Source organism: Glandiceps talaboti, chromosome 17 (genome assembly GCF_964340395.1).
Source record: "Glandiceps talaboti chromosome 17, keGlaTala1.1, whole genome shotgun sequence".
Taxonomy (NCBI): Eukaryota; Metazoa; Hemichordata; class Enteropneusta; family Spengelidae; genus Glandiceps; species Glandiceps talaboti.
The window spans coordinates 15,672,790-15,686,727 of NC_135565.1; the positions used below are offsets into that span (position 1 = coordinate 15,672,790).

Below are 13,938 nucleotides of genomic sequence, written 5' to 3' on the forward strand. Positions count from 1 at the left end.
CTGCAATTTGCAAATAATAACAATGATACATATTTTCAAATACTGATAGTTTTACAAGAACACCAAGTAAATGGTTACGAATTAAACTTAACTCAGAGCCAACTATCTTTTGAAAACGAATCACAAATTTTAAATTTACACCTTGTCAGTATCACCATGGTGTAGTAGTCACATATACTCCTGGCTATACTGGTGAGACATCATCAAAAATATTTTTATGATGCCAGCGATTAGATATTGGCAACAGTAAGTTATACATGTATAGCCTGCTCACTGCACTACATGTATTGAGATACACCGTTAGTTCGTCATATCTCCTAGCCCTCACACCCACAAGGCTAAGAGGTATGTGTACAATGTACTTGTACAAATCCAGAGTCAATAAACATTCATTAACCCTGAAATGACGTTGGTTCTTTTATAATTACAAAACAAAAAATACAGCATGTAAATCATGTAAATACTATCCAAAACAAATGTTGAGCACAAATTCTGCATCACATTTTAGCTTTCTACATATACATTAGTTTAAATAATCTAAAAACGAGTCTAAAATTACAGCGATGAAATTCAGCACTAACTTTAACAAATGAATTAATTCTAATTTGTTTACTACATCTGAATTGACAATGTATGAATTTATTGAATGTTCAAAAATAAATCACATAATTAATAGGTGAGTCACGATTGTTTGTACAATCTGTTTCCTGTAATGTAAACATGTATGTAGTGTATTTTATATGTATTATTATAATGGGCTATGGGAACAGATGTAATGGTTTCCATGAGAACAATAAAACAGACAAATATAACTACTTTTATATCACAGACTCAGACAACCAACACAGTCTGAGATAATATTAGGGCAAAAATAATTTTAAAAAATTGTGTGTTTCCGATAACATGGCCTCTGAAATTAGCGTAGGTAGGTCCAGATTGTATTTTATTTAATTTTATATTCTTAATTGTTTTTATTTTTGGAAAAAATTGCTTCAACCCAAAAACAAAATGTCAGTCAGAACACCCCTTTTGTGATAGTTTGATGAAATAATTGTACAGACATCGCTGAGGAAAGAAAACTGATGTACATGAAGGTCAAGAAGACAAAGAATTTCTTATCTTTTTGTTTTTAAATGTTTTTGTTTTTTTTAAATGTTTAAGGTCGGAGGCTGAAACTATGGTCGGTAAGGTTATCGGAAACCCACAATTGTTTTTATTTGACTTAATTGATTGTCTAGTCACTCAAGATAATTAATATACAGACTGGTACTTTTATTGTATATAAATAATTAACATACTAATTAATTGGCCATATTACTCAAGTACATATGGTACAATGCAAACACAAATACATGTAATAAAATTGCAAGTAAAGGGCCACACCCAAATATGTTATTGTAAGCATACAAATTATGAAATTACTATTATTAAAGTTGCACTCACTGCAACTGGTCATTTTTTTGAATATGTTTTGTTTGATGAAATAACTCACTCATAATATCCTACACACTTAAAAGTATTGCATCACCTGTTGGCAAATGTATTTGTGTAGCTGTACATGTATACATTATTACAATAAATCTAATAAAATTAACTTTTTGATCCCACACCCTAAAATGCTTCAAATTTCAGGTAATTTGTTGCACATCAACAAGTTTATTGATAACACCAATTAAGGTATACATGACTTGTAAATCTTATTGATGAAGCTTATAGTTTTTAAGAGTAATTTGCATAATTATTTAATTTTTTAATAAAATTTTCCCACTGTCACACAGTGTTGCAGTTATTACCTATATGGCATGACCAATAACTGTATAAAAGCCCCCTTTAATTTTTTCAATTCTCTGGGGAGTATATTATCCCTGCAACCAACCAACCAACCAGGTGAATGGAAAGTTCTCTATCATACCAGGTCCCCTGAAGCAGAGTCACTTGTGGTTTGATTCTTAGCCAAGGACTTTGGCCATTTAGAAGCAAGCAAACAGCAACAGCAATGCTTAAACCTGCAAGCAATCTGCAAATTCCAAACCAGTTATTTTATCTAACAATTGATCATTATGCCACTCAACAGGCCGACCACAAGAGCTCAAACTTGTGTACTTTTAGATTTGATAAAGTTGTACATCCTGCATGATTGTACATTATATTATATTAGTATAAGGATAAAGGAACATAAGCAAATTTCAAAGCTGAACAAAAATCAATTTAAAACGGATAAAAAGATCACGAAGCTTTAGATCAATCAAATCCTATCATTACATTTAATCTTTCTTTGATAGCTGACTCACTAAATCAATAGATTTTGTGGCATTACTTGTAGATTTATTAGGCAATCAATTGACTTGCCTCTATTGTGCAAAATTTGCTGAGTTTTATTTCCTTAATGGCTGCCAAAATAGTACACCCCTTTTCTCAAGTAGGGGGGGGGGGTTTAGACTGTAAGCCCTCACCAGCCTCCTCTCACCTTCTGATAGCTTCAATGTACATGTGCGGCATGTACACTTTGAAATTTTCGCTAAAGACTAACTTTTGCTTATTTCACAGGACAACAAAGACGCAAAAATAAGTAGTGACTAAAATGCCTTCTTGTACACGAACATAATGTACCAGTTTGGTACAATTGTAATTAGTAAATATTAGTCTTTGAGAATTAGCTGAAGACTCTAAAATTGCAAAACTTTCTAGTAGCGAAAATATCTAGGTTTACGGTATTTTTCTCATCTTGATTACTGGGTGAGTATATGTGCATATCAAAAGCACTGCTGTCACCAACTTGTGCACACGTAATCTACCACATCAAACAATAACACTTCTACTTTTCGTCTAGCTACTCAGTATACTAAAACTTTGATTGCTACTGTAGTTATATAGTTTAGACTCTCTCACCAGCCCTCGGGAGCATCGCTATTAACTGTTTTGTATGTACCAATATCTACTGAATAATTGTACTAGTCTAAGAGTATCCTTGTACTGTGGGTCCTCATCGACTACTAAGGGCTAGTCATTTGGTGACGTTACTGCGACTCCATGTTATTGCCATGCTCAGGCATCACAGTAGTCTATCTGCTAGACCTTGGATGTTCTTCCGATAGAATACGACACGCGACCAAACATCGCTATCGAGGATGGAAGCACTCACTGCGAACTTCGTTCGCTTATAGTATCGAAAGAAAGCCCGAACATCTAGCAGCAAGACTAGCATCACAGTAACATGTCAACAAATGATAAGCCCTATGTGCATGTACATGTAGTCAATGAGGGCCCACTGTATAAGGATATTCAAGTATAATTATGCAGTAGATATTGGTACATGTACATTACAAAACAGCCCTTTTAGCAATGCCATGCTCCGGGACTATGAGAGAGTCTAGTTATAGCTACAATGACACAATATACCTCAATTGATATGGTATATGATTTATAGAGATTTATTGAGTACTTTTCAAGAGTGCCTTATTGGCCCTAGGTATTACTAAAACACTTCAACTTAGTAACAGCTGGGGTTACCATGGGAACATGGAATAACATCATCTATTGGCGATTTGATTACACCAATGAAATTATGAAGTCAGGAAATTCAAATTTTAAAGGAAATTGATGTACAGAATTTGGTTATTTTTGCATTGTGGAGCCACACCTGATGACCAAAATTTCATATATGTACATGGATGTACATTATTATGTGCACCCTAAGACCACAACAATGAGTCTATGATTTGTTCAGAATTGTGTTATGGTGTGACGTCCTGGTCAAAGATTAGTCTTAAAGGTAGACACCCTATTGTAGGGTGTGGTTTGATAAGGTATGCTAGCGCATACAGTCATAGGGTGTGGTTTGTTGTAATATCATATCTAATAGGGTAATGGCACATATGCTACATTCCGTAGCAACTGTTTCTGAAAGATACAGTGAGTAACAAAAAGGTAGTTTTTAAATCTCTATCCTCTCATTCTGTTAGTAGTTCTGTGTCTGTGCCTAGAGCTCTTCGGAGAACAGGCGCATTATAAATTCGCTTTATTATTATCATTATTATGAAATAACTTCAATGTATCACATGCTGTACCCAATAATACAAACTTGTCACAAAAATGTAACCAACTATATGATTATACATGTATGTTATGACATTGAATAAATGGGGCAATTTTGAATAAAATATGGTAATTTCTTAGACCACATTATTTTTTAAAAATGTTACTTTAGACATCTATACATATTACTATCTATAGCTTAAGTTAAGATGTACATGTAGGTATGCCTTCAATCATAGATCTTGGCGCTCATTTCAGGGTCGGTAATGTATGCTTCACTGTTTTCTTAAATTCTTAAACCTCCAGATGTGGAAGTAATTAGACACATGTTACATGTAATACAGAACATTCAGTGCTATGCGTGTAGTCTTATTGTCCATTTAATGCATACAACTGCCCTGAAGGCAACAAAGCATTTGAATGAAATCAATAGTCTAACTTTTCTGATTAAATTATTATTGAATTATGTTCATTTGTTACAGAATTACATGGAGTTATAGGCATTGTGGATATTATAAAATCTAACGCCTGATGGTGAAACATGGTTGTAGCCGAAACTGAAATTACAGCAATAAGCACACACTTTAGTTTCATACGTAGATTTGATATAATGCATGAATATTGTACACAAATATGTAATGTGCACAAGCAACTCACAAAGATTGGTGTGAAGCATTAAATGCAGTCTAGAAACTTTTGTACTTGAAGGTGGCACGGAATGTGATGTAGCCCAAACTTAAATTACAGGTATTACTTTACTTATACATAGATAGATATAATATATTGTATGAAACATGACATTTTACGCTGTGACTTCAGAGGTTGGTAGAACGTAAATAATCAAATTTTTCATGGTGAAACTTGTGTACATGTATAGAGTAGTTGAAACTAAGATTATGTAATATTATACACTTTACTTATGAAATTGGTATGCTGTAAAAAAATATGTACTCATGAACATTAAATTTCATAATTAATTTTGTGTGTTTGCATGAGTGTGTGTTTGTGTGTGCATCTGTGTATATGTGTGTGCACATGTATCTGTGTGTATGTGCCTGTGTGTTTGTGTCTGTGTGAATGTGAAGCTAAAACTACAATGTCAAATATATTTACAATGTACTTACAAAGACTGGTATACAAATATATGTAGAGTCACTCATGAAAATTAAAATTCATAATTAATGTAGTTGAAACTAAAATGTCAAATATGTATACTTTACAATGTCCTTCAAAAGATTAAAATTCATCATTAATTTTGTGTGTATGTACAATGTATGTGTCTGTGTGTCTGTGTCTGTGTGTGTATGAATCTGTGTCTGTGTCTGTATGTCTGTGTCTGTGTCTGTGTGTCTGTGTGTGTATGAATCTGTGTCTGTGTGTATCTGTCTGTGTCTGTGCCTGTGTGTATCTGTATCTGTGCATGTAGCTAAAACTAAAATGTCAAATATGTATACTTTACAATGTACTTATTGGTATGATAAATTTTTCAAAACATATGTACATAGTGACTAATGAAGATTAAAATGAATAATTAAAATGCTTTTTGTGTGTAGTTGAAAGTAAAATTACAGATATATGTTTTTACACACAAAATGAATTGATTGATATCATCAAAATATGTACATATGCACTCACACAAAGAAAATTAATTGAATACTGTACAAAAATATAGCAATTAGGAACTGGGGGACATTCATTATAGTCTAAGTAACCCTATTTATTCTGAATGCAGATGGAAATTTCATTTGGAAAACAAATTAGAATATAAGTAAATATTACAATATTTCTACCCTTTTTGAAATCACATGACAAATAACTATTTGGTCTATACATATATGTAAAACTATATGTATTAAAAATGAAAATTTGCGAAAAGGAAGCAACATCTATACTCAAATTCACTGGCATTTACAGACAAATATGTTGAATTGGTAAGGGATTCCTGTTTCACTATACCACTATTTGTAGAAGAATGCAGGTTTTTATAGTCATAGAGGAGTGGCGGCACAATTTACGACAAAGACCAATCTGCCAAGTATAGCTAAGGACTTTATGTCTTTACTATTAATCTCAAAACAGCACATCTTTTTTTTTTTTTTACTGAATCTGCATATATTGATGATCACAAATCACTTCAGGATTCCACAAGCCAACTTCCAATTTAGTGGCACACCCTATAACGCTATGGTAATCAGTACATTGTACTTGTGGTCATTCCACATCAACTTCCCAAGTAACAAATCCTACAGAAAAACATGCTATGACAATCAGTACTGTACATTTCCTGCAATGTACATGTAAATAACGTAACCATGAAGTGTAATGATAATCTATTGTCATACATTAACTTTAACTCACACAATGGATGGCCTTAACTGACATTAACTGAAGGCTTAGATAAAAACTGTTAAATCGATATTCAGGTCAACTTGTTGATTTAAACAAAATATGATACAAGTGTGTGAATTACATGTAAGGGGAAAATGACTTCTGGTCATAAGGACCGACAGGTAGCAAAAGCTGCTGGTCCTTGCAGAAAACTGCTGGTCCATATTCAATGCAGTTCACATTCACGACCTGTATCTACATTCATCATAAGGACTGACAAGTTGTAATTCTGAAAAACTGTTGGACCAAACGGAAATCTGTTGGTCTCAGACCAATGGTCCAGCGTTAATTTCACACGCTGATCCTAGCTGTTGACAAACTTTATACCACACAAGTACTTGCCCTAGATTGTAACTAATACAAACATGTACATGTTAATCCAGGTTAATATTAGAAATACAAAATGTAGGTCCAGGAGTCTACAAGGGTGAATTCTCACACATACAATGTACAATGTATATCAGCCCAAAAATCATTTTGTCGCTAAAGGAAAAGTAATTTGAACATTCTTTGAACTTGTAATAAAAACAGGTTTTAAAAAAAGAAAAAAAATTAATTTGCTAAAAAAAAGACATGTTTGATTTGATTAATGATTTGGTTTGCAGCTATAGTTATGAAGGTTAACTTCTATACATGTACATGTTAGCTGTAATTGTTCATTATTATTTTTCCCTTTGAAATTATAAAACCTTAGTTCAATGTAAGTATTCATTCAATCATCTATCCTAAGATCAATGGTCCAATAGGATTGATTCAATGGACTAAAATGTCACTGTTTAGTCCATCAAATAATTACTATTATTTTTAAATTTATTTCAAATCAAATGTTACATCTGCAAGAATGCAAAATATGGTATGGAAATTGTATTCAAATACTTAAACAATAATGTACGCCCTCCCTGCCCATAATGGACGAAAGCAAACTTTGAACGACATAATGGGCGAGGCGACAGCCGAGCCCATTATGGAGTGCGAAGTTTGCTTGAGTCCATTATGGACTGGGAGGGCATACATTATTGTTATTATTTTATAGTTTTGCCAATGCCAGTGAATTTGTAGCCCGAGAAACGCAAAACAACGTATAATATACACAGCGCTGAACATCGTCTGCCATGTTCGGCCCGGAAGCTGAATACTAATCCTAGCGACACACGTACGTATATAAGCTTGTATTGTTATGCTCGTTCCGGGGCCGCGATGCCCAATAACGGCATACATTATCAGTAATAATGTACAGCGATGACGTCACAAAATTCACTGGAATTGGTAATGCTATAATATAATAGACAATAATGTATTATGTTTAAACTAAAAGTTTCTGGGTTTGATCATTCGCTTTGGTCTGTGTGGTATGAGATATGTGATGTAGAGCTGGTGTTAGTCAGGTACATGATACTTTAAACAAGAATGTTGTGGTCAGACACTATACGAAATGTCATATCTGACTATGTCTTTCCACTGGGGTAAATCTTGAGGATGTGTAAATGCAGCGAGTATGAGACAAAGTTCCACCTTTGACTTGATTTAACCCCAGTGATCTCTCCCCTGGGGGCTGTAGACAGTCAAAAGTGGTACTGCGTCTTGTACTACCCCTGGACAGAGATGGTGGTTAGGTGGGGCCACAGGTACATTTGTATAGTAAAGGTTGGATAAAGGTGGGTAAATTGGATTTTTTGTGTAGTGGGATATCATTTTCTTTAAACATTTTGTTTACTCAACTCAACTCTATTACACTTCTATACATGTACCTTCAGTGGGGTACAGTATCATGTGGTAAAAACACAAAACAATAATAACAATAAGAATGCTAACAACAATACTACATTGTAGACATGTACATGTAGGAAGTGAAAATTACTGGGAAAATGATGCTGCCTTGGTGTTTCACTCATAGGGAAACAATTTGTCTTTCACACAAAAAGAGACACATTTTAACTCTAGACTAACAATAACACAGACTTAGCACACACAGCAGGCATTGACTAGTGACGAGTACAAAAATGGCTTCTGCTAAAAAAAAAATTATAAAATGGACTTGATGATTTTAATGGCTTCAATTGTTTTCTTTCCTGATAATCAACATTTGTAATTACAAATATACTTGTCTGCTTTTTAATTAGAATTGACGATGCCTTGTTGTTTAACTCATTTGACATATTTTTTTGTAGACACATTCCGACAATTTCAAATGCAAAAAAAAAAGCAATTATACTAGACCAGCACCTCACCTGGGGTAATTTATTCAAACTTCTTCAAAAAGCCCACTGAGGTGAGACCTGTAGTCAAAGAATCAAGCTGTTACAGGTTTTTGCATCCATTTACTGCTGAAATTAATATTTTTAACCTTTTCAATATATTTATTAATAAATTATTAGTAAAGTTATTTTCTAATTAAAATAAATTAATAATGTCATTTACATTAACTACTAATCAAACCTGCGGAGAAATATACTTAAATATAATTATGCCAATCAAATTGGCTACTAAACTGCCTCTGGTGTATTTCTTTGTGAATGAAACTAATTAGGAATAATTGAGGTTAACTGCACAGGGTGTGACCAGATGTTGCAGTTGATAAAATTTATAAACTACATATAAAATAATATAATATCAATTTTAATTATTTTCCCGTTATAGTGAGTGATAGTCAATTCACAACAATAGTTGGAGGAGAGGGGGAGGGGGGGGGGAGGGGGAGGGCAATTATAATGTGATGTATCTATATTCCAATTTAGGTAATAATTATTTTAATTATTTTCTCTTCAGTCATTGTAATTATATGTTCCTGATAACCCGACAGACACTAGTTTAAGCCGCTGACCCAAAACTATTTTTTAATATTTTAAAACAAAAAGATATGACCTTCATGCAGGTCTCTGTTTTCTTTTCCTAGTGATGTCTGTACATATTTCAACTAGCTATCACAGAAGAGGTATTCTGACCGACACTTCGTTTGATTTTGGCTCGAGCAATATTTTTCACAAATTAAAAAAAAATTAAAAAGATAAATTAGAATAAAATAAATAAAATCTCGTCCTACCCACCATATTTTCTGAGACTATGTTATTGGAAACACAATTTTTATGCCTAAATAGTAGTCAGCAATTCATAATATCACTACTATGAAAGACAACTACTAATATTACTATATACAAAATAAAGTAATATTTATTTTAATTTTAACTATTTTTATTTTGGATGGGGGAGGGGGGAGGGGGGATTATAACAATGTACAAAATATGTACATGTAACTGTATACCAATACAATGCAATATTCACTTTAGTGAGCAATACGGTCAGCAGTTCATAACAGCACTACAAAAAAAAATGTACTTCAAGAGAGAACTACTACAATTATAATAACGGCATGCAAATGTAATATCAATTTTAATAATTTTCTCTGTAGTTACAGTGAAACAGTCAATTCACACACAACACCATTAGTTTCAATGCTTGTCTGAGTTCTTTGTTTGGCTACCATGGCAACAGATGTATCATCGTAACATACTGTTATTACGACTGTGTCAGCTGTAAAATATAATGCAACATTCACCTGTTGTCATGGCAACACAAAACATATGTTCCACCTCATTACCCAATTTCAATGAAAATGAGATTTTTTATGGTGAGATTATCAGAAGGATTTTGTTTAAAAATAATTAAGCTTTGCAAGAATTAGTTTGATGGTTATATTTATTTACAGCTTGAAAATAGCAAACAACAATTATTACTTTATTTTTTGTTATATTTTAATCAGAAAAATGTCTGAATTGGACGTAATATGTGGAAATTTTTCAGCCTTAATAGAACTATTGTCTTTGTGTATTTTCCTGACATTATTACTATGACCTTCACTTTAATAAAGACATGTTGTATACATGTTATGATGTACATTCATTTGACACTGCTGCAGAACAACACAGGTTACGTGTCGAGTGACAAACCACACCAAAATTTGGCATTCCCCTATCTCTTATTATGTGGTCACTCATAGGAAATACCATTTTTTCTTATTTTGACTCACAACAAAAAAAATTTGGCTATATATAGTTAGAGGGCACACTGATAGATACAGACAGGCAGACAGACAGACAGACAGACAGACAGACAGACAGACAGACAGGCATACATGCATGCATGCATACATGCATACATACATACATACATACATACATACATACATACATACATACATACATACATACATACAAACACATACATACATACATACATACATACATACATACATACATACATACATACATACATACATACATACATACATACATACATACATACATACATACATACATACAAATACATATTGTGGGGAATGTGAAATTTCCACACAAAAAAACTTATGTTTCAACAGGAAGTTACAATAACAATTAATATTGGACAGGAAACCAATAATGGGCAAATTACCACTTAACGAAATAACATACTAGTAATAGGGATGGCATATGTCGAATGACCCGGTGTGATAGACGTAGTGTGTGTACAGGCTCTTGAAGTACCTACTACAAATGAAACAGTCCACGTAATAAGGTGAATGCTCTGACGAGTTGGTGGTGTTTATTTACGTACAATTATAAACTAAAGTGTAAACATTCGTCTATTCACATGGTAACGAATTTGGAAACGTGGCAAACTGCAGTGGGTAAATAATACAATGCTAAATCTATACACCCCGGGATATACACCCGTACTTTATAAATCAAACATTGAGTCCTATCGAATTTAATTCACCGTTATTGTGATTTCAACAACAAAAAACTAAATATTTTCTAAAAGGGATATTTTATCATTTTAGATTAATTTATGTTTTTAATAGATCTATCATGCCACGACCTATGTTGCATTTATGTTATAAATTATTAAACTGATCCCACAGAACGTAAAACCACAAAGCTTGTAATTTGAGAGAAATTCCGTGCACTGTTATTTCGATGGCTTTATAAGTTAACGGTTTTTATTGCAATGCGTGTGTGTGGTATACGCGTATATCATTAACCAGCTAGCGTTCCATTTCTATGCCTACTGCTATAGCAACGTAAACTGATATCCTTGGTAAATGAAAACGTACGTATAAACGTCTATATTTCGACTTAGTGAGAACATGTTACATTATATTTATGGACAGATAGCTGAGAAATTAATATACTCACCGTTCTGAGTCAATATTGTAGTAAATTGTGTCAGAAAAAGTATTAAAAATAAGAATAGACGGCTCGACCAGCGAGCTGTAATATAAGTTGAACGGCTGCCATTTTCGAAGTGGCTGCCATCGCAGAAACAACGCTTTCGCGTTTTTCTTCTTCGTCGTCGACCATCCATATTATCTGTATATATCTACAGTCTGTGGTTTACAATAGGAATAATTTCCTTGTTCCTCTCTATCTCTTCCGCTTTGTCTACATCGCTATTCACGTCGAATTCCTTTGTAAAACGTGAGAGTTTTATGGTTGAGTGCGTCTCTTGTTCGTAGCATACCCTTCGGTTGCTCTCCTCAGCACAATCACAGTACACACACGTGCTGGCAGAACGTTAACCTCGTAGTTTGTACGTAAATCGTCGATCTAAGAAACAGAGTATATGTTTCCACGAACCATTTGAAATCAATTCAAAGCCATGCTTCTGTTGACAAAGCGAAATCTCCCGCCATACAAGCACTCACACACAAATCTCGATCCGTGATCAAATGGTTCATCACAACACAGCTGACCCGCCACATACACAGCGCACAGCTGTTACACCCACTATTTGCATAACTGTGATATAGGCCCCGCCCACTTTGCTCTTTGGAACTAAATCACTTGATACCAGCAACTATATAAAATTGCATTTGTAGATATATGCATGTACATGTGAATGTAAATAAGTAAAATGATATAATAAAACATGACAAGGCAAGACAATGTATTTATACCCAAAACAATAGGTAAACACGTTTTCAGTCGAGGTGGATAGGGGATGACGGCAGAAAGGAAAGATGGCGAGGGGATAGCGGGAGGGGACGAGCAGTATAGTTAGAAGATGGCATTCGATAATATACTTAGCAGATGAAGAGGGGCAGTGTAGTTAGCGCGGGGAGGGGGTAAAAAGAGAGGGACAAGATGGAGGATGAAGATGGGGGGCAATATAGTTAGCATGTTAGATAGGTCGCAATATATAGTTAAAGAGTGTAGGGAGCAATATATATAACTAATGGGTTGAGAGGCACATTGCAGTGTAGGGGTGAGATGGGTATGTCGCAATGTGAACACTTAACAATTAGACTATTAAACTTAAATGTCGAAGAGGAGAAATTCCAGGGGGAAATACAGTTACAGGGCCATCATGGGGGCACGCTGTGCAATGAAGTGAAACAAATTCACGAAAGTTACGGGTAGTTCTAATTTTAATGATATACTTAATTTTAGTGATATTTTGAGACTCGTCATAGCTAAGAATGAGCTACATCTGTGGCTGGGACAAAAAATATTAAATCATACCAACGTACAGTGTAAAATCACCGACGTGTCAAGCTCTTTTACAAAAGCTGGACAAAGATATGTGAGTTGCATTGGCAATATATAGTTAACGATGATTTTTTTTTTTTTTGGATAGGTTAAAATAAATTATGGTTCATTAGAGCAACAGTTTTAGTAATTTATTTTTCTGAATCACTTGTGCTGAATAGTCAAGTCTTGGTTTTTATTTATTGCTGAAAATTTCACAACCGTACGTAACACAAAGCTTATACGTACCTCAGACCACTAAATGGTCTGAGCTCATACAAATACTATGGGCGTCAAAATGTCGAAAAAGAAAAGGAGTTCTTCTGATTAACTATGAGGGCGGTGTTCATTGGCGCTGATCTTGTCTGCACGAGATCGTGACCCCGGGGATCGAGAACAGAGTAGACCACGGTTCTGATAAAATGAGAGACAGGAAGGAATCCAGTCCAACTACGGACCTGTACGGAGAGACCGGTCGATTTTATATCCTGGGAGGGAGCGGATTATGCGAATTTCTAGAGTGAATATCAACTACTTACAGGGGGAGGGTGTCATATTTCACAAATCGGTTTTTGGGGGTAGGGCCATATTTTTGGAAATGGAAAAATGGGGGTCACATTTTACATTGATCCATTGTATTATCTAATTTTGCATTATTGCGTAATTTTGGCCTTGCACCAATGCCTCGTTCCACCGCTGCCACCGTCATTTATATCAGAACATAAACTTATAAGATAAATCGCTGCTGACAACGTGCAATGAATCAATATAGTTGTGCATGGTGTGAGAAGGCGAGTCGGTTGATCTCATAGAAGGAAAGGGGAAACAAGGTAGTAAGATTTTGGTGATAATGTGATGGATATGAGGATGTTGACCTGTGTCCAAACAATGTCGGCATTGTGCGCTCATCATGAAACTCATGTAGTGCATTCACAGAAACTCACTGTGATGGTAGTAATGGAAAAAAACCATGCTTTTAAAATTATCAATGTGGAGTGCTGGGATCGTTCCCTTG

The 13,938-nt window shown here is 34.4% G+C and overlaps 1 protein-coding gene across 1 annotated transcript in view; it reads left to right on the forward strand.

The window, feature by feature from the left end:
• The first annotated feature begins 903 nt into the window (after positions 1-903).
• Positions 904-13,938, forward strand: part of LOC144448124 (ATP-binding cassette sub-family C member 5-like) — a 42,572-nt gene continuing 29,537 nt past the window's right edge. The window contains exon 1 of the mRNA XM_078138277.1: positions 904-925. Coding sequence (XP_077994403.1) covers positions 904-925 — 22 coding nt within the window. The remainder of the gene's footprint in view (positions 926-13,938) is intronic.